General features: G+C 43.8%; 1 protein-coding gene across 1 annotated transcript in view; it reads right to left on the bottom strand.

The window, feature by feature from the left end:
- Positions 1 to 1,962: 1,962 nt before the first annotated feature.
- The window catches only part of GLG1 (golgi glycoprotein 1), a 99,378-nt gene continuing 80,861 nt past the window's right edge, over positions 1,963 to 20,479 (bottom strand). The window contains exons 12-26 of the mRNA XM_016143970.2: positions 19,650 to 19,787; positions 17,421 to 17,507; positions 16,223 to 16,285; positions 15,414 to 15,527; positions 14,265 to 14,353; positions 12,953 to 13,070; positions 11,819 to 11,911; positions 10,127 to 10,264; positions 8,681 to 8,804; positions 7,833 to 7,975; positions 7,543 to 7,644; positions 6,540 to 6,647; positions 5,100 to 5,220; positions 4,397 to 4,503; positions 1,963 to 2,487 (exon numbers count right to left, since the gene is read on the bottom strand). Of these exons, the coding sequence (XP_015999456.2) occupies positions 2,320 to 2,487; positions 4,397 to 4,503; positions 5,100 to 5,220; positions 6,540 to 6,647; positions 7,543 to 7,644; positions 7,833 to 7,975; positions 8,681 to 8,804; positions 10,127 to 10,264; positions 11,819 to 11,911; positions 12,953 to 13,070; positions 14,265 to 14,353; positions 15,414 to 15,527; positions 16,223 to 16,285; positions 17,421 to 17,507; positions 19,650 to 19,787 (1,713 nt within the window). The 3' untranslated portion in view covers positions 1,963 to 2,319. The remainder of the gene's footprint in view (positions 2,488 to 4,396; positions 4,504 to 5,099; positions 5,221 to 6,539; positions 6,648 to 7,542; positions 7,645 to 7,832; positions 7,976 to 8,680; positions 8,805 to 10,126; positions 10,265 to 11,818; positions 11,912 to 12,952; positions 13,071 to 14,264; positions 14,354 to 15,413; positions 15,528 to 16,222; positions 16,286 to 17,420; positions 17,508 to 19,649; positions 19,788 to 20,479) is intronic.

Genomic DNA, 20,479 nt, shown 5'->3' with positions numbered 1-20,479 from the left:
ATGTTTCAAGAACCAAGTCCTTTTTCAAACTTCCAGATCTGCTGCAGACAATGAATGAGATCGTCTCTCAGTTCAGAAAGAACAGAAATATCAAAACACATGACATCACGCGAACGTCCTGCAGGTACTGGGAGGGGGCTGCAGAGAGGACGGTGCCCGCGCCTCGGCAAACGGTGAACGTTCATTCTCGCTCGTACACCGCACTAGAGAGGTCGACGGGCCTGCGTTTACGGGGTGTCCCCGCTCCCGATCTCCAGCCGCAGCAGCCCCTTCCGCGCGGGTGGGAAGCCCTGGGGGTGGCCTGTCTGGACCTCTCGCTTCAGTCCAGCGATGGCGGTGGTAGTGGGTGTTGCTCCAACTCCACGAGTTCCAATTTTTATAAGACTGAAGAATTCCAGAAGAGCTGCTAGGACTCAGAAAGACCCTACGAGCAGGACTCAGGGGACCAAGCAGCTCGAGAGCTCCCCTTTGTGGCTTGTCATACCCTAGGCAGAGGGGAGACAGAGCTGGCTTCTGGAACCCACAGACTCTGGGAAGGGGAGCAAAAGAGAAAAGAAAGAAAAAGAAGAAAACCACAGTATTCAGATACACGCCAGCCAGGTAAGACAGGAGTCACGTGGATCACCGGACCCACAAGCGCCCCGCTCGGTCCTGGACACGTTTCGGGGACGATGACGCTGTGTAGGTGCAGTCCACGGCACACGCGGACGGGGCAGAGGCGGGCCGGGCGGGGAAGGGCGCCACGGTCTACGCAGACAGTTTTAGGCACGTGATTTATAATACTTTGAGGACATCTAACAGGTTAATAAAATATATATTATATAAATATATCTCCTACTGTACACGCTGCCCTCTGGTGCAGCCACTGCGGCCCCGGTCCCCACTCAAGCCGAGGCGTGCCAGGCAGAAACGCCGGGCTGCACTCCTCCCACCTTGCCTTCCACACCTGTCACTCCACACTGGCGGGCTGGGGGAGGATGGCCAGGAATTTGCTTCCGTTAAGCTCAAACTATGGAAAGACTGATGAATCACCAAAGTACAACAGTAAGCCAACGTCTCCGACAGTGGGCGTACGCAGCAAACAAACAGAAAGAAAAAAAAAAAAAAAAAAACAGAGAAAAGCCTCCATGTTTTAATGTACTAACTTTCCATGCCCTCTCCGCGCAGAGGCGTAGAGGAGCTTGTCCGGAAGGCGGCCTCAGGCCTGCAGGAAGGTCAGGCTGGACCGCCAGTCATACCCTTGAGACCATGCTAAATCTTTATAAGCCATTGTCTCTGACCTGCATTGCTGCCTGAAAAATAAAGCAGAGTGAATCAATCCCTTGCTTCTCCTTCCTGGCCTGAGCCCCTCCCCCACAGTCACTGCCTCCTGGCAGGACTTCTGGAGCCGCAGCTATCCCAGTAGGGTCAACCCCAATGCCACCAGGTCCTGCACCTGCCTGGGGGAGGATCACTGGGATCCTGCTGCCCAGGGACTCAGGGCCCAGCCTCTCAGTGCAGATCAGGGGACTGATGAACATTGCGCACTTTGATCCTCCTCCCCAACCCATTTGCCCTTGGCCTAGGGAGGCTCGTGCTTTGTTTTGCTGAGGTGAGCAGATCCTAGAAATACCCATGGCCTCAGGGTCTTGACCAGCAGGGATTCTATTAGAGTGGGGACTGGAAGGCATCGCACTGTTTCAGCGGATGAAAACAGGAGCCGAGCAGGCTGGGTGGTGGTTTCCCACCACTCGGTGGTGAAGTCCAGGGCCCAAAGGTGCTTTTGAGAAATGAGCGAGACACCCCAGCCGCAGCGTACACATCCCGGAGTGTTCCCCCTCCAATGTCCTGCCTTCACCTTACACAGTCGCACAGAAGAACAACCCCGAACCAAGCCTGGAGACGTGCTACTATATGCATTTCTTTTTCTTTCTTTAAAAAGTTCTTTCTTTCTTTCTTTTTTTTTTCTTATTTTTCTTTTTGTTTTGTTTTGTTTTTTAAAAAAATTCATTTGAGTTGCAGGTCAAGTGAGTTGGTTCTGGAAGTACTGGTAGTTCCATTGGTATGAGAAAGACTTGTCTATGGGCAGGTAATCCCAAGTTTGCCAAGAAAGGCAATCGCCGAAGTAGCCAGCTGCTGATGCTGCACGGATGGCCGAAGAGAGAGACACCACGGACGCGGGCGAAGTCTGAGACGGGACGATGCGGTGGGTTCCTGCTGCTGCTCTAACATGGTTGGTGGTGGCGCCTCTGAGAAGAACAAGGCGGACGGCTATGCTATACAGGAGGGCTGTACAAACTGGGCACTGGACAGGTAGTTCCTCTGGTGGTCACGGTGGCTCTACCTGTCCTTGAGCTCGCGTGTCACTCGTTTGGTGATACGTCCACACATCAGGCCAATCAGGAACAATATGCAGATGCTCCCACTGATCACGGACAGAATGTAGTTCTTCGATGGGGATGTCATCACTTGCATGGCGAGGTCAGAGAAGCCATCTGCTGGGGCCACCTGGAATGACGCATAGCAGCATCAATGAGAGAGAGAGAGAGAGAGAGAGAGAGAGAGGGAGAGGGAGAGGGAGAGGGAGAGAGAGGGAGGAAAGGGGGAGGGGAGGGGGAGAGAGGAAAGGGAAGAACGAACTGGGTTGGGGTGGAGCTCTTACAAGCTCCCTTCGATTCCTAGTTTAACTTGTCATTTCTTTTGGAGAGAGAGGGCGAGGGACGAGAATGTCAAACACAGCTAGGACTCCTTTTCCGGATCATAACATTGTACGTATCTACTGCACAAGATCAGAAAATACTGGCAAATCCAAAGAGGGGGAGTCTTATCACAACGACTGCCACCAACGCAATAGCCTTCACGCTGAGGCCCGCACAGTGTGCTGGGCCCTGGCTAAGAGCTCGACATGTTTCAACCATTTAGTCCTTACACCAAGCTTCGCAAGTAGATTTTCTTACTCCCATATTATAGATGAAGATCCGGAGGCCCAAGTGATGGGAGGTGGTTTAGTGACTTGCATAAGGTCATGGAATTACATAAGGTTATGTAATTCTGATTTATTTTCTTCAATGTGTTTGCTGCTTTTTAAAAAACAACTGAAATTGTGTTGCATGCAATTAATTCTATATCTTGACTTGTTTTTACACACCATTACATCATAAGCATTCTCCCACATCAAAAACAATGTGCGCACATGACGTATATGGACTAAACTTCACAACCCCGCGCGTGGACGTTTATAATGTAACCAGTCTTCATCCTCAGTTTTTCTCACTGCTTTCTCAAATGCACCTCTGCGGTGGCCTGCTATGGCAAAATCAGGGCCGAAAGGTTCCCCAGGTGCACGTGAACCTACTCTTCTGAGTCTCATCTTAGCCTGGGTGCCTGCGAGGGGCCGGCCCAGAGACATCTGTGCTGCTCCGTACTCCTCCCATGTACACAGGACACAGCAGGAGGCTTCGGATTAGTGCGATTTGAACATCAACATTTGCCAACACAAAAAAAGCAGTGGAGTCGCCCTGAAGCCAGGCCCAGCTGCTCGAAAGTGGGAACTGGTGAGGAAAGAAGAATTAATGCAGGGTCTCTGCTCTGCTAATCGAGGGCTCCAAAGCTGACTCTGTTCCCCTGGGAGGGGGCGCGGGGGGCATGCCTGTTATTTTGGCAGCCACGGTCCTTTCCCCTCATGTCCAGGTATGAAGAGCGCGGATGTAGAAACCTGGCTTTTTCACCTTGGGCAAGTCATAATTTTTAAAGTCACGGTTTCCTCTACCACAAAGTGAAGACAAAAACCAGTCCACGTCCCTTGTAGGGTTTCAAGGTTTGAATGAGGCACTGTATCCATCCAAGTGATTTATAAACTATAAGACCTGTTATAATTATAAGACCTGTTATAATTCTTCTCACTGAAGCTGAATTTTTGTAGGAAAAACTCCCCCCAGCCCAAGTCTGCCTGGGTACCACACAGTTCTGCCTTATGCTATCATTCCCCATGTTCCAGGCTAGTCGAGGGCCAGTCTCACATACATATTTTTCTCCCACGGACTGTGTAAAATGAGAAAAGCAAGCTCTATGACAGAGGTGGCTGGATTTCTTCCTCTTCCCATGGCCATGAAGTCTAGTTTCTCTCTGCGTGGCTGGCCTGAGTCACGTCCTTTGGGTGACTCCCTTTTCTGTGCCGGACTGTGGGCAACTGAGGGCAGGAAATGGTAACCCTGGCAAAGCCCTGCAGACACAGCGCAATGCAAATGGAGATGGTTCCAGACTCACGGACAACCAAAGACGCTTAGAGGCACATGGATAGTTTTCAAATGCTGTTACTGCCAGTCTCTCAACAAGGACAAGACCAGGGGAGTATCTTAAAGAGACTAGGAAGAAGACAGAAGAGACAGCTACTTCAGGAGATTCTCTTGGTCATTACCTTTGCTGCATAACTCCACATTTCAATCCGGTCATTGAGGCGTTTTTTGCACTCTGGTTGTAACCTCACCCGCTTATCCTCCAGGGCCTCCATGAGGCAGGACATTTCTGTGGAGATAAAGGGAGAAGAGGAGTCCGAATCCATACAGAACAGAGAAGTTTCTGTAAGGCTTGGAAGAAGGGTACCTGACCACTAGAGAATTCAGAACTGTAGGCTGAACAAAGTTAAATCAATTCTAGGAAACTTGACCCAAGATCAGACATGGAGAATAATGATATTTAACTTCCAAGATCGGCTGTCTAGAGTCTCTATTAAAATCTTATTTTTCACTGGGCATGCATGGCTCAGAAACAACTTTACACCTGCCCAGGTTCCACCTCACAAAGGACCTGTGCATTGAGCCCAATGTGGCCACTGGGGAAGCTGTTCCAGGCTGGACAAGGTGGGGAAGATGGCCTTGATGATGGCTTAACTTAGGCTTTCCTGATAACTCAACGAGGCTAGATCACCTGACGCCTGCGGGATTATTCCAAAGCTTGTTTTGCCACAAGGCCTAGTTCTGGCATCAACCAGGCTCCCAGAGGATGTTGTCTGTGTTTGAGCTGCAGCTACGGAACAGAGGAGCTGCAACTGATGCCTCAGAGGGAGTCTTTACTTCCCCCAAGATAGGTCAAACAGAGTCAGAATGAACACAGTGACTTACGACGCCCTCGGCCGGGGGTGATGGCTGCACAATGGTGTTTAATGTCCAGGGCACAAGCTGTATGAAGAACCGGGTCCACAAAGATGTCTGCTTTGCTTTCCTTCAGCATGTTTAATACTTCCTAGGAGGAGGAGATCATTGCAGAGAAAGCTTATATAGAGGAAATGCATCTTCGAATACTTCAGATACAAACAAAAAAGTCAAAGAGGGAAATTTGAGGCTTAACAATATAGCCTACTCTAAAACAGGCAGCGATGTGGTGATGATACAGAGAATACAGATTTTTAGCAATTTAATTCAATAAATACACTCAGGGAGCTAGTGTATGCAAAGCTATTTGCTTAGCAAAGCAGAATGTAAGATCAGATTTGGGTTTTTGGCATTCTGGTATACCATATTATTAAATACTAAATGTTAGTATTGGTGTAATTTGCTATTTTAAGAAGTCTGAAAAATGTGAAATCTGAAAATCAGAGTAATACAGTAAATGAAAATTCCCAATCAAAGGTGAATGTCTGCAAAATGTTTCACTTTACTTTCATTATCCTCAAAAAGAAAAAAAAAACTGACAGAGCATAATGCTAACTGCAAGAATAATTCTTGAGTTTAAAGGAGTTCTAAAAAAGAGACATATAAACATAAGAGAACTGAAATCAACTCTGTGGACCCTCCAATTATACATGATGAAATTAGAAAAGGTAAAAGACAGGCCAGAAATGCTTTCTTAAATAAAAATTAGTTTGCTCTCAACAGAAAAACTGTAGTCACTGTAAAACAACAATAATTTTAAAATGCCTCAAATATTGTCCTCAAAATTAGATGGGACCATTTGATGACAAAGGAAAATATCTAGACTTAGTTAGCTTTTAGTGAACTCTGTTCACGAGAAACTGGAAACATTTCTAGCAGATGAAAATATTTGCATTCAATATTCACACTGACTCAACAATGATGTCATTGAAACACTTCTCGAAAAAGATAAAGCTTTTAAAAAAACTATCAAATATATTATTTCATTTTCAATTTTGCAAGCTAATATGTCTTAGCAGTCACACTTTGATAAATTTGTTTTTACGTGACGTTTCTGAAATGAATTAAATTTTTGGTTTCATTGATTTTTATGAATGCAATACACTTAGTGATACACTGAAATTGACATTTTGCTTCAGAATTGTACTCAAAGTACCTTTAAACAATGGCCTGGTCATGGAACTGAGACATATTTACAAAGAATCAGCACATGTGAAAGAATATTTATGTTACAGAGATTAATGGTCAAGAACCACATTAAAGTTTGGTAACAAGAAACAGCATAGAATTTTGGGAAGGAATGCTGAGATGTTATTACTAAAAAGTGCAGACTATAGCATTAAAAGGAAAAAGAGGAGGAAGACAGAAAAGCGAGTCGGGTAAATATGGCGTCTGGTGGTGGCTAGCTACCTTCTTACACATTTCCGTTTTGATTTTGAGCAGGTTAACCTTGAGGCACTCCTCTACTTGACCTGTCTGCTCTTGGGCTGCTGCTTCCTCTGCACAGAGACTGGAGATCTGTTCAGGAGACACACAAAAAACAAGGACACTGCACTCCCACCAGAAACCCTGGTCTCTGAACGTGTGGGCAAGGTGATCCTCTCACACAAATGCCCGGGGCGCTTCTCAAACAGATTCCCGGTGGATTTCACTCCCCTCCCTCCAGAACGAGATGCCATGCTCCATTTTCCTTCACAAGGACTAGTACAGAGTGAAAAAACAGTCAATGCGCATAACGTTATGCTATCAACCCTGAGACTTGAGTCACACTGCCCCAGGGCCAGTCGCAAATAAGGCTACTCCCCAATTCCAGAGGAAGAAGGTTTTATAGCCAAGTAGATTATTAAAAGCAAATGTTTGATATTTACAGAAGTTCAGGGTCAACCCAGACTGACGACTGAGAAACACACACACACACATGCCCTGAAACAGCTCGCAGCACAGATTAAAAATTTACCCTTTTGGGGACAGCTCTGAGTACGCTTTCGTGAATTATTTTTAGCTATGCTCCTCTAAAGTTCACCTGTGTTGAACAAGGTTTTCCACATGGCCTTTTTTAGGTAGCTAAGTCAAATAATTTCCAAGGACAGGCATTTTTTCAGAGCTATTTCTGACAAACCTTGGATGTGTTCTGGGTTGACCACCAGAATAAGAAGTGAGGAACAAACTACAGGTACGCAGATACAATAAAAGGATGCTCTTGTTCAACCGAGAAACATGGAACCAGCATTGTAGAGTGACAGGACTAGTGCCAAGTCTAACAGCGTTACACAGAACCAGAAATTCGGACAATGAAGAGCCTAGGAGATGGCCTTTAACTCTGGAGTCAGGGCTTAGGGAAAGGGTAAAAACTTCTCCCATGAAACTTCTCTGACCAGCTCTGTCCACAACCAGCTTGACACCCAGACCCTACCTCATCTGAGCAGTGCAGCTGGAGCTGAGGGTCGAGCCGGTAATCTAGAGCGGACTCCTGGATAATAATCCGGATCTGGTCTTCGCAGTCTGAAGAGAGGCGCTACACGTGACAAAGGGAGAACATGTCAGCCTGACACGCTGCAGCTTTTTACTTGGCCCCTGGCTCGGGGAACGTATGAAGACGGTCTTGGGGAAGGAGGAGAACGTTAAGGACGCCCAAAGAAAAAGCTGCCAGGAAGAGCGGCGGCTCCATAAACACACCTCTCTGGAGAGCTCACGCCAGTTTACCTGGTCGGCATATCTCAGCTTGAGACAAGAGATGACTTGACCTTCTAGCTCTGAATCATCCTTGGCCTTAGTCAGGATACCATGACAGAATTTAGGAATGTCAGCTTTACAGGCTTTTCTCAGCACAGGATTTAAGCGGTAATCTACAGCAGAAAATGATAAATACATGATAAAATATTCCACCTGGATTCACGAGGTTTCAGAGATCTTCCTTCCAGAAAGGGGCATATTATATCGATGACCACAAATCGACCACTGATTTGCTTATCCAGTGAATGTTTACTGAGCTCTCACTATATCGTTTTAAATCAGAAATATAATTTAGTAAAGTAGATGTGGTGACCCCCTAGGAATCCTAATCTGCAGCAGCTCTGCAGGGTCCAGTGAGCCTAGGAGTCTAGGTTGTCCTCATAAAAATAAGACATCAGCAACCTGGCCCATAGCATTATTTTTGAAAATACTAGGAAAAGAATACCCGACTCACCTTGCCCATTAAGTTATAAGGTCTTGCAACTCAGAAATTACCTTTCTTTTTCTAAAACAGATTACCCATATATTCTCCTGCCACATCCATGGAGTGTTATTAAATCTCTGGACTTTTCAAGAACTCTAGTCCTGACTCCTTCTGTATGCCCTTCAAAAGCAGTTTTCTATTATTTAAGCCTCCTTTTCCCCATGACTTTCATTCCATTCCTCTGGACATTATTCAAGGAAGGAGTAGGTCACTCTGCTTACATCCAGGCTCTCTCTTAAAATTCACAGGCAACAAAGCACCTACAGTTGAAGTAAGTACATGTCCACTCTATTCCACTTAAGCGTGGGACCGGGAAAGCCAAGCCACGTGTTACCTGTGTTCTGGGTAATCTGGCGCTTAGTTATCATCTGTTTGCATTTGGGATCCATCAGTTCACTGTTTTTATTCTGCTTCAAGCACTGTAGCATGGTTTTGGAATCTGCTTCTGGACAGAACCTCTGCAAAGAATCAAAGTTTTATAAAAACTGCTATCCAGACATGACAACTAATACCATCTGTTTCACTCTTATTGAGGAGCTCATGACGGAAGCAGCCTGAAGGTATCACTTGGTACAGGAGAAATGGCTAAACCTGAATAAGCACTCGGCCTCAAGTTCCCCGTTCTTTACCTACTGTCAACGATAGTTCTCACATTTCTTTCTCCCACCTCACGGTTTCCTACTTTGCCTAGCATTGATTGCCTACCTTCATGGCTATGTTACCTTACATGGCATCTCATGAGCTTAAACTTTATTTAAGCATGAACATAACATTGAACCAGGTGACCATGTAGCAATCAAGTCATATCTACCCAGTCCCAATGGGAAACTTCACAATTACCCACTAACCGCTGAGAACAAGAATCCCTCTGGTTCCTCTCCTAACAAAAGGGTCAGCCCCTGTGTGCTTGTTAGTTAGAGCTCCATCCTTGAAGTTAGAGCTCCATTTCAGACAGACGAGAAATAAACTCCATCTCTATCTCCTAATTATAGTCTGCTGACATCTTACTCTGGGGACTGGATTGCTCACTGAGTTTTATAAAAGTCATCAAAAATCTTATAAAGTTCCAACAAATTGAAGTCTGACATTTCCACTTTTACAGAGGACTCAATTCTATCAGGCCCAGCTAAGGAGACTTCTAACGTCCACAATTCTCTTAGGAACTAATTTGATATGGTGAAAAGTAGTAGCATTCTATTTTAAAGGGAAGCTGAAATAAGGAGTTAGAACCTTAAGTTAATCTCTTTGTACATATGAGTAGATCCAGGAACTCACATCTAGGTTATTGGCAGTGCTGCTGCAGAGAACGTTCACTGCAGATGGAAATGAAGCAAAAAGAACTTATAGAACAGAAAAGCCTTTTGTTTGCAGTAGATACATGATCAGGACATTTGATGGTGGCTGTTTCAGCACGCTATGACTAATCGCTCCCAAAACTAATCATATGTCCATTGGACATCTATTTACTTGTGGCTCAGGTCAAAGTGAGGTCAGTTAGCTTAGTGGCTTTCAAACTTGAGAGCATGCATCAGAATTACCTGCAGCCTTATTAAACCACTCCCAGAGTTTCTGATTCAGCAGATCTGGGGTGAGGCCCAAGAATTTGTAGGTTCCTATGTGATGCTGATACTGGTCTAGGAACCAGACTTTGAGAACCACAACTTAGCTGTATAAACAGGTTGAAATGGGACTATTACACGAATATGCTTGGAAATTTAAAGAGGTTTATGCTGTTAATTTTACTCGCCCTGCGCTTGGCCCTTGGTTTTGGACCCCTTACCTTTATCATCTGCTTGCAGACTCTCATGAGTGTATAATCCAGTTCTGGGTCCATCATCTCTGTCTCCTGCAGCTTAAAAACCTTCTGGTGGCAACGGGTACTTAGCTGCTTCTTGTTTTCTTTCAGACATTCGATAATCTAGGGTGTAAGAGTTATGGTCAAGTTAAGGGGTGTATTTGGGATTGATAATCCATGTGTTTTGACCAAAGCATTCAGATTTTAGTGAATCCTCCATTTTTCTATCCAAGTACTTTCCATTTCTAATTCCTAGGTGATAGGTATCAGCATTTTCTTACCAAGGAGAATTATATTTATAGATTTACCTTAGAGCTAATATCAAACCAAACTATATAAAAATAATGGATGAAAAGCAGGCTGCACTGGACTCTAAAGGGAAGGCTATCCACCCAGGACTCCTGGTTCCTTCTGCCTTCTAGAGCAATTCCTTGTCAAGGTTCCTTCTTGGAGCACATATGAGGCTCTCTGACCTTCCCTGGAGCAATAACCCTGGCTAGACAGTAGGCACAAGCTAGGAGGTTCAGTTCGACTCATCACTCACCACATGAGAATACGGTATTGGAAGCCAGGTACAAATCAGACCCAACCCTTACCCCTGACGAATCATAGAGGGCAAAGATATAAACATATAACTACGATAATATAGTGGATTGATATAAAAGCATAAAGTGCTATAGGGTGGATTTTAAGAGAGTAAATTAAGTATGTCCTGAAACCTCTCCTTCCTTATCCCATCTGTAAATGATAAAGAAGGAAAGCAGATGGGAAGCTGCAGTCGCTAAGGCTGTAGCACAAAGTCATAAGACTTCTCTGAAATCTTCAAAGGACAACCAAGAATCACACACACACACCAAAAAAAAAAAAAAAAAAAGATTAGGAAAAAAGGCAATAGAGCAATTAAAACATATTTAACATACTCAGAACAATATGGAAAGAAATGTTAGGTAAGAATCAAGAACAGGTAGTTATGAAAAGAATCAATCACGGATAAGGGAAATGAAAACCGAAGAGACTGAAAGAGGTAACCAGAAAAAAGAAATAAAAAACCAGTGAAATTACAGATTATTAAAGATAAAGAGAAAACACGGAGACAGATTAACTACGCGGATGAGAATCAAACTGACAAAAAACTCCGCATCACGAATAGTGGATAAAAGAAGACAATAAAGTCATTATTTCAAAGGAAAGTATCACAGCAATGGACTAGGAGAGGTAGCCGAGTCGCTGGGAAAACATTAAATAAAAATAACCATTTGTTTGCACTTCATTCCTGATGATTCTGGGTAGGACCCTGTTCCATGTATCAAAAAAAAAAAAGTTTCTTAGGTGTTACTTCTGTGACCTATAGTTAAGACTTCTGTGCAATGGGAATATAGTGAGAAAATAATTAATGTTGGAGGTACGGAGTGTTTGGAAAGCTATGGAGAGGAGGAGACATTTGAAGAATCACATGAGATTATCAGGTGGACAAAGTAACCTGAAAGAGGGCAGAGAATAAATAGGAGACAAAGAGGAATGCAGATGAGGGACTGTGGGAAAAGTCTGGGGTAGCTTAAGAAAGGATGATTAGGCTGGATGGGATGTGACGAGGCCTATACCACCGGTGAAGAATTAATTATTAAAATGTTACCTTCACATGACTTTTGCAATTAAAAAGTAACATCAGAAAGTTACCTGGGCGTTGCCATACTGCACAGTGGAACAGTAGTTCTTGATGTCACCCTTGCAGGCTTCATACAGATCTGGTTCCAGACGGATGTCCTCTGTCTGCATGAGAGGGAACCAACAAGGAAAAGGGAAGTGATTCCACGCTGGAGACGTCAAAGGTTCTTCGTACTTATTTGCTGACTGGATCTTGTCTGGCAACCACAACTTCTGCACAGCAAAGTGGCCGCAGTGTGGCCACAGTGAAAGGGGAATTGGGATTTAGCCTCGGTTCTGCCTCTAACTAGTCACGTGGCCTTGGGTTTTCTTTGCAAAATGAAATACTACCATCTACGCCAACCCCTTCACCAGACTGCTGTGACATGAAGCAGTACGATGTGGAAACCACTTAAGAAAGTTAAAACCATTATATAAATATAGAGTTCTACTTTTATTATTTAACTGAAAGAGCTAGGTTCAAAGCTAGGGACCCCAAATCTCAATTATAATAGGACGGTTAGGCCAGCTCCACTTAAATGTAATTATCACTGAATCATTATCACTACATCTGAAACTCTGGTAGTACAACCTCTGTGATATTAATGACGTTTGGTGGTCATAACTAGTTTTTGCTTAGACTGAGGTGAAATAAGTATGATTCATAACACAAAACATATTAAAAATCTCTAGCTGTTTTCTGAACGTGGTACAGGCTTAACCTTAAAGAAGTTTCCTCTTGCAGTGCACACTGTGGCTGACTCCCCAGTACTAGCTGCACCCAGTATCAGATCCCTGGCTCATGAGCGCATGGCAGGGAGTGGGAATGGATCTCACACTGACGCGATCAAACGGAAGGAAGGACCTTTTTCTCATGCTGGGGGAGGTTCTCTCGTTTTTATTTTCCTGGAGATGAATTTTGGAGCCAGTAGCCCAGTTGCTGCAGGCAGCCTTATGATAAGGCCGAGGCAAGGACAGTGGAGTGAAGAGGGAGAAACCCTTGACCCTTGGGACATTACTGATGGAAGGACTGCATCGCACGCCGACAGCTTGTCTTACTCTGGACTTCCAGGTACACGCAGCAGAAAACGCCCTCGCCCCTCCCCCAACTTTCTGTCCCCAGCCCCTGTGGTTTCTGGGACTGGGGGCTGCAGCACGAGGCATTACCATTTCCAGCTCCTCCACCCGCAGCTGCTTGCGGCACTTCAGGGACACCCTGTGTTCCTTGGCTTCCTGCAGAGTGTCATTGCGCACGGTGGTGCTCAGGCAGATCACCACGTCCACTCTGCCAAAATAAAGAGAAAGCCTAAGACTGGCTAGAGCCACACGTGGGCAGACAGCCAAGAGCCGGGCTGGGGCAGGGACACCACCACCTCCCAGAACTCATGACTCCCTTTAATCACGTTTTTGAATGCCTTTCCTTAAGTCTCACTGTGTGTATAGAGCTCTAAAGCAGCAGTCCCCAAACTTTTTGGCACCAGGGATTGGTGCTCCTAAGAGAATTTCATGCCTGATGATCTGAGGTGGAGCTGAGGCAGTGATGCCAGCGCTGGGGAGCGGCTGCAGATACAGAGGAAGCTTCGCTCGCTCCCCGCCTGGCACTCACCTCCTGCTGTGCAGCCTGGTTCCTAACAGGCCACAGACCGGTACTGGTTTGCATCCTGGGGGTTGGGGACCCCTACTCTAAAAGCAGCAATTTGAGTGTGTGTGTCATAAAAGTCAGGCCACAGCCCGAAAACTGACTATATTCCTCACTGGCAGGGAGGCCAGAGACAGAACATATGTGCGAGGACAGTGCAACACGTGTTTTGTTAGAAGCATGTGACTGGAGAGGAACGCTGCTCTCAGGCCTGGACTGTGTCTTAGATGTGCTGTGAAACTCGTTCCTGGAAAGTACAGAAACCTCAGCAAAATGGGGACTTGGTTTACGTGAGAGGAAATGTGTTTTAGAAACGTGCCTTTGTGAAGAGCGACCTAGAATTTAAGCAACCATGCTATTAAATATTAAAGCTCATCATTCTCCTTCTTAAGATGTAATTCGTAAATGAATAAAGTTATTGTTTCATAATAGATCTCTACCTCGGTAAAAGCCTCTGTTCCTTCCCTGAAGAGATGACGTATGGAACTACGTTGGGAGGAAGTCAGCTCGCCTCTTGGGGTCACACTGCAACTTGCTGCTCTAAGTGTACAATCTCTGTCTGCTTCTTCGGTTACAGAGCCTGAACCTGGGACGACTAAAAGTGCTCCTTCAGCCTAGGGGCTTTCCACATCAGAGCTCCCACTGCCAGGTATGGTTCTCAGTGGCTACACAGATCATATCCAGACCAGACAATCCAAGTGTGTGTCCTCACTACCCTCCCCAGGAGTGTGCAGGAGGCCTCCTCTGCCAGAAGCGGGAGGCCGCCTGACATCCTGGATAGCCAGCTGGTAGCTAGGAGGACTTCGGAGAAGCAGAATGAACCAATGAAAAGCTACATACTTTTTCTTTATGTTGGGGCAAAGTTTCAACACATCCTCCTTGCAGGCCATTTTAAACTTGTAAGAGAACCGAAAATCTTTCATCTGCACCTAAAAATGATGATGCGAAAGAAAATCAGAAGCTCTGTGGCAAGTTCTAACCAGCAGTGCTGGGCGACACTGTGTTCGTACACTTTGCAGAAGCCTGCTTTCCAGGCCCTGCAGGATGTGCCCTGTGCCCCGCAGGCTTCCTGACCCGCCAACACCTCCATTCTTCCCTTTGCTCGGGGCGCACAAGTTCCCTGCCATCTCAATCACACACATGCTGTTCCCTTGGCCGAAAGGGCTCTTATCCCAGACCTCCTCGTGGTTTGCTCCGTCACTTCCTCGGATTTCTATTCAAATGTCTCCTTCTGAGGTCCCTTTTCTTCTTCACCCCCCAGCCCTTAGGCTGCTTTATTTTTCTTCACGGGCCACTATGCACTTACTCATAAACGCGTTTCATGCCTTTCTCTTACTAGAACACAGCTGACAGGGCGGGGTCTGTCTGCTCCACCACTGCCTCCTGTGCCGCGCTCCCAAGGCCCTCGTATCACATGGCAGCGGCTATACACCCCAAGAGGGAAATCTTACACAGGTGTCTGGATTAGTCCTCCTGGAAGGAAGTGCTAGCTTTACCAGAAACACTTCCCCCAGACAGGTGGTAACTACGAAAAGCCTGGTTTAACCTTCTTAGTCAAATGTCAGACCTCAGAGTCCCATGTACTGACATATATCTGGGCCGCTGCAATGACCAGTGACATAAAACGGCAGATCCCATTGCTACTGCTAAAGGAAAGGCTAAAATACCTTATGAAGGCAAGCGATGTGCCTGAAGCAGGACATGCAGTCCACCTGTCTCTATCCACACTGGAGTGCATGCTCCCTAAGGGTACGGACTCTGTCTTACTTATCACCAAATTTCTAGGAGCCCAACAAGGTGTTCGGCCGTAGCAGGTAAAAATCGCATTTATTAAGAACAAATCAAAATAAGACATATTTTTTAAAAAACGATTTTTCACAGGAAGTTGTTTTTCGAGGAAACGATTTTTCCTCTGACATTCTGAAAGAGGAAAGGATTCAGTAATATTCATGCAGCTAGGACAGGAAGGACCTGCCAGGTGTTACTGACCAGCTGGAAGTGGGTGACTCCAATGGCGCACTTCTCATTCATGTCCTTCTGGTGTTTGTTCTGTATCAGACACTCCATCAGGTCCCCAGAGTCTATCTGGTTATCTGCCACATCCTGGGGAAGGCAAAGCACATTTACACTTCATTTGTAACAATTAATGAGCAAATCCTGCACCCCAGTCCATGAAAAATGCAAGCAAAGACTAATTCTAGAGCCTTCGTAAACAAGGTTTATATTAAATTATGTCCAAAAAAGCCTGAAAAATTACAAGGGATAAACATTTGAGGAATAACATGTACACATCAAGTTTCCCAGCACAAAGTTCCAACAAGAACATGTATTCTGCAGTTTTTTACTCCTTTCCTTATATGGTGCCAGCAGCTGATAATATTTAACGTCGCCTCATGGTTGTCAAATCCTCACAATTCCTGGGTGTGTTTTGCTGCCACAATTTAGGTAGTGCAAAATAAGTGAACAAAATAATAAAGTAACACAATTCTCTCAGTATCAAAGCACAAGGAGACAGCTGGAAGGGGAAGCCACTATTACTGCTTTTCTTCCTTCTTACAAAGGGCATCCGACAACTGTGCTAACCATAGAGCTGGGCTCCTAGGAAGGATAATCAAATAAGGTTTCCCAGGATGGTGGCACCTCCTCTTGATATTGTTTACATTGTCAACTTCTCCAAATTGGCTATCACTCAAGAGTAATGCATGCTGAAGACAGAGATGAGCCCAAAACATTTGTGGGCCAGAGTCCCAGTAAATTTGGTTCTGTTTCTAACCTTTGTTCCTCTGGACAAAACTTACGTGGCAAAAGTTCTGAATTATGGGCTCACAGGCTCTCATCAGCAAGGCTTCTATCTGAATATCCTGTAGAAGATTAAACATAAAAATTGCGCCTTAGAAAGAACCAGGGGTGGTGACTGGAGCATTTTCTAGGAGCGGATGCAGAATTATTAAGAACAGTGGGGAGAAAAAACATTTAACAATACCAGAGTATATAAAGCCTTTCAAGTTTTTCCAAAAAGCTAAGCAGTTCAAAATGTAAATAAGCGTAACTGACATCCATCTTTAGTTTATAAATTCCTAAACCAGATTGTCCTCAAATCAAATGATAAACCGCTGCCTCCAGGGAATACATATTAAATGCCTTTAGCAGAGAGTGACCCCTGTACAGCACTACTGCTGAAATAACGTCTTCCTTTAAGGAGTTATGCACCCCAGAATGTCCTTGTAAGCCCACAAGGACAATGGGAATGGGAAAGGAGATGACAGAAGATGAAAGGAGGCAATAAACTTTTGAAAAATAGAAATTGAAAAAAAAAAAAGAAGAAGAAAAGAAAAAATACTGGTCGAGAAATGTAATTTTATATACTGCCAATTTTGACAATTTAAATAGTTCTAAAAGGCTTATGATAAAAAAAAAAAAACAAAAATAAAACAGCAATTCCCTGTTTCCCTGATTTCTGCCCCTACAAGGTCAATTTAAAAATTTTAGCTGTCCCCTCCCCAGTAATAATCTCTGTATTTCTAGTGGGGTTCAGGATGGAACAAGGATAAACACATGTATTCAATCTTACATGTTTAACCAAAGTCCTAGGCTTTTATTTTATTAAACACCCAAACATTACCAAATGACCTAATTGAAAGAGCTAAAGATAAGAGAATTGGAAAGCTTAAACAATTTTTGAATGTGACTAAGAGATCTGAAGTATAGCTGCTATCTTTTCTTAAAGGGGAAAAATGATTGGTCTGATCACTGTAATAATTCTAATTTATGAAGAAAACCAAAGGGCTAAATGTATAAAGTGTTTTTCTTGAGAAATGAGGACAGGTGTTCAGGAAGCATCGTAATATTCTTCTTTACAAATCAAACAGAGAGAATCTGACGAGGTTCTTTGGTTTTACAGAGAATCTGTGTTCTCAAGAGTCTACACACAGTAGAACCAAGAAAAAAGGAAAGGCTGCTGACAGGGCATTCTTCTACGAGCTGCGAACTGCTTACCTCGGATTCTAACTCGGTGAGGTTGCCGACTATATCTCTGCACTCTACAGCCAAGTCATCAAGATGATCCTGGAGGCACTCAAGCTCCTGCAAATAAAAAGGCAATCCCCTGGCGTTTGTCAATTATATAAATGATCACGGGAAGCTGAGATAACAGTGTCTACTTCCTTTCTGGTGGTCCTCCTTTTCTTTACCTTTTAAAACTTCACTAAACAGTACTAAAGCTTTATTTGATTTCCCAAACAGGGATGATTCAAAACTTACTTAACATAACAGGGTGGTTAAGAGGATCAAGGGGGTACAATAGCCATGTAAATCCTCCAGAAGGCCAAATCAAGAAGCCCAACAAGAATCAATGTTCAGGTGTCCTCAGAGTCTAAAAATCTTATCAGGCTTTTATTTAATTCCATCTTTCTTTTTTTTCTGTGTTTTGATAATCTTTGCCTTCCATTTAAATCTGATTTTGATAATGATCACTACACTGAACAAATTCACAGTAAAAGATGTGGAATAATTTAAGACTCTATTGGGACCCAGGATCTTAACTGTAGCATAGAGATGATAGCTCCTGCAAGTCAAATCTGGTGTCCCAACCTTAGCCCACATAAAGGATCATCTGAGAGAAAATGGCAACACAAGTGAGCAATCTAGGGTTTTGGTATCTGAAAGCTCTCTAATCTGGGCTTTGGAAACCGAGATGGAGCTATCTTACAGCATCAGTCTGCTACTATTTCTCTTAGTGATTTAGAGATTTTTAAGTATAACGTCAGCTCACCTTCCCAAAGCACATCGACAGCTATTTCTCAGTAAAGAGCTCTGTTAACAGATCAATTTTAACTTACGATTCAGCAAAAATCTCTGTTTAGAAATCAAAATGGGAAGGGTGGAAAAGGGTTGTAGAAATTATACAACCCTTAAGGAAAATGCATAAAACTTTTGAGAGTAGGATAAATGGCAAAGGGAAAAATCCCATTCATGGGATGCTTTTTTAAGTTTAGCTTCATAGTGATGGGCTGCAATGTAGGCAGCTTTCTCAGTGTTACTTTCCAGGGGGTATAAAAGGAAACTTGGCTAGGATTCCATATGACCGTATCCCTTGTTTCATTAGACAGAGGAAGCCTAAAGGGAAACAATAGGCTTTTCTAGCAATAAACTCAAACAAGCCCAGGAAGCAGACTGCCGAAAATGATATGCCCCGGCCCAGTAGATCCGGGTAGGCAGCCCTGTTGCTTCTTAAAAATGTCCAATTCCTGCGCATGTGATTTTCTCAAAGTTCAATCCCAGAGGATGTTTTGCAGTGCTACAAATGGAACCTGGGAACCTGGGTTCATGCCTTGTTTTAGTATTTTTAGAAGTATATTTAGAACACATGCTAATTAATTTGCTAGAATGCAGTAATGTATCCTTTTTTTTTTTTTTTTTTTTAAACTAGGCACACAATCCTAAGGAAGCATTTATGGCATGCATGTAATTCTTGGGGGCTGCACCTTCTCTACGCTTTCTCGTATGGAGAGGTTATAGTATAATGGAATGAATGCCTGGCTAGGATTAGACCTGAGTGTTAGGTAAGGAAATCAATACACTTTGCTTCTCTGAGCCTCGATTTTGCCAATGACTAGATTAAAGAAAAAATTCCATTCCTACATATCTTGTAGGATTGCTCTAGGGCATACACAGTATTAATGCATACCTGTATCTACATATATACGTATATATGTATACCCTGCTTTCCGTCTTGAGGGCTTAATGTGGCTTATAAAAGTGAGAAAAGAAAAAAAAAGGCAAGATAAAATGAATTGAAAATGAGTAAAAATGTGGAAACAAACAAAAAAAAAGGATGCTGAGGAAAGGGGGATGGCATCAGGAGTAGTAAATTGGTACACGGAACGCCTACTACAGGTCTATTTAAATACTCGCTAGAGGCAGGCCATAGCTTTGACTCTAGGCTTTTAAAGAGGCCAAATAAAGAGGGAAAATAATCAATTACAAAATACAGCAACCATAATATAAAAACAAACTAACTGCTTCGGAAAAGTACAATTATTCCTGATACAGAGACCAAAGAGAAAATTTTTCTGAGGACTTCTTATAGAGAGAATACCAAATAACACAGCAAATCATGTCTGTGAAGTAAACAGAGAGTAATTTTATGGGGTTTGTACTCTACATAAAATGTTAATCATGAACGTTATAATTACTGTAAGATAAACAGGCAGCCATGTCGCCTACCTGTCCGGTCTCTGTTTTCTCACTGCACCATTTCCCCAGATCAATCAGGCACTTAGCCTGGAGGGCGGGATCAAGCTTAACGTCCATGGCACGTTGGTGTAGAATCCTTTGCACTTCAGCTCGGCACTCCCGTGACAGCTACATGAGAAAGAACAAGCAAAATACTTTAAAGGTACCAAAACCAAAACAAAAAGGCAATAGATTATGTCAGGAAACTAATAAAAAACTTTATACCTTGAATCTCTTCCACAATAAGAATTAAATGTCCTATGGATTTCACCTCAATTTTTAAAGAGAAGTGTACTTAAAAAAAAAAAAAAAAAAAAAGACCGTATACCAGGTTCCAACACTTTCTTCATTGAGAAGACAAGGAACCTCCTACTATGGTGACTACCACCACACCAGGACTTAGGAGATCAATGAGAGGTTCGTCATATGAATAAAAAAGTAACAACAAATTCCCACGTTTTCCTACATAGCAGTATAAAAACTGGGTTAAGACTGCAATACCTGAAGTATGACAATTCTTTCTATTTGGGTTTCCTCGTTCTGAATCCTAAACTTAGTCGGGCTTTTCATTAAGCTCAGAAGGAGTGTTTGTTAACATGCATGTGAAGTAATCCTATCTCTATCTTCTGTAACAAATGCAGGACTGAAATGGAACGAGTACCTTCAGGAGGCCATCCTGAAGAGCAAGGAGCACATCAGTGTGGCACCAGAAGGCAGTAAATGTTGCCTGAGAGCCAAACACACACAAAGATCCCCCAAAGAGGTGGCAACCAGGGCAGGCAGATCGCATGAGACTGGGGCGTGAAGGTTCTGCTCTGATT

Source organism: Rousettus aegyptiacus, unplaced genomic scaffold (genome assembly GCF_014176215.1).
Source record: "Rousettus aegyptiacus isolate mRouAeg1 unplaced genomic scaffold, mRouAeg1.p scaffold_m13_p_14, whole genome shotgun sequence".
Classification (NCBI taxonomy): domain Eukaryota; kingdom Metazoa; phylum Chordata; class Mammalia; order Chiroptera; family Pteropodidae; genus Rousettus; species Rousettus aegyptiacus.
This window is presented reverse-complemented; position numbering and strand designations above follow the sequence as displayed.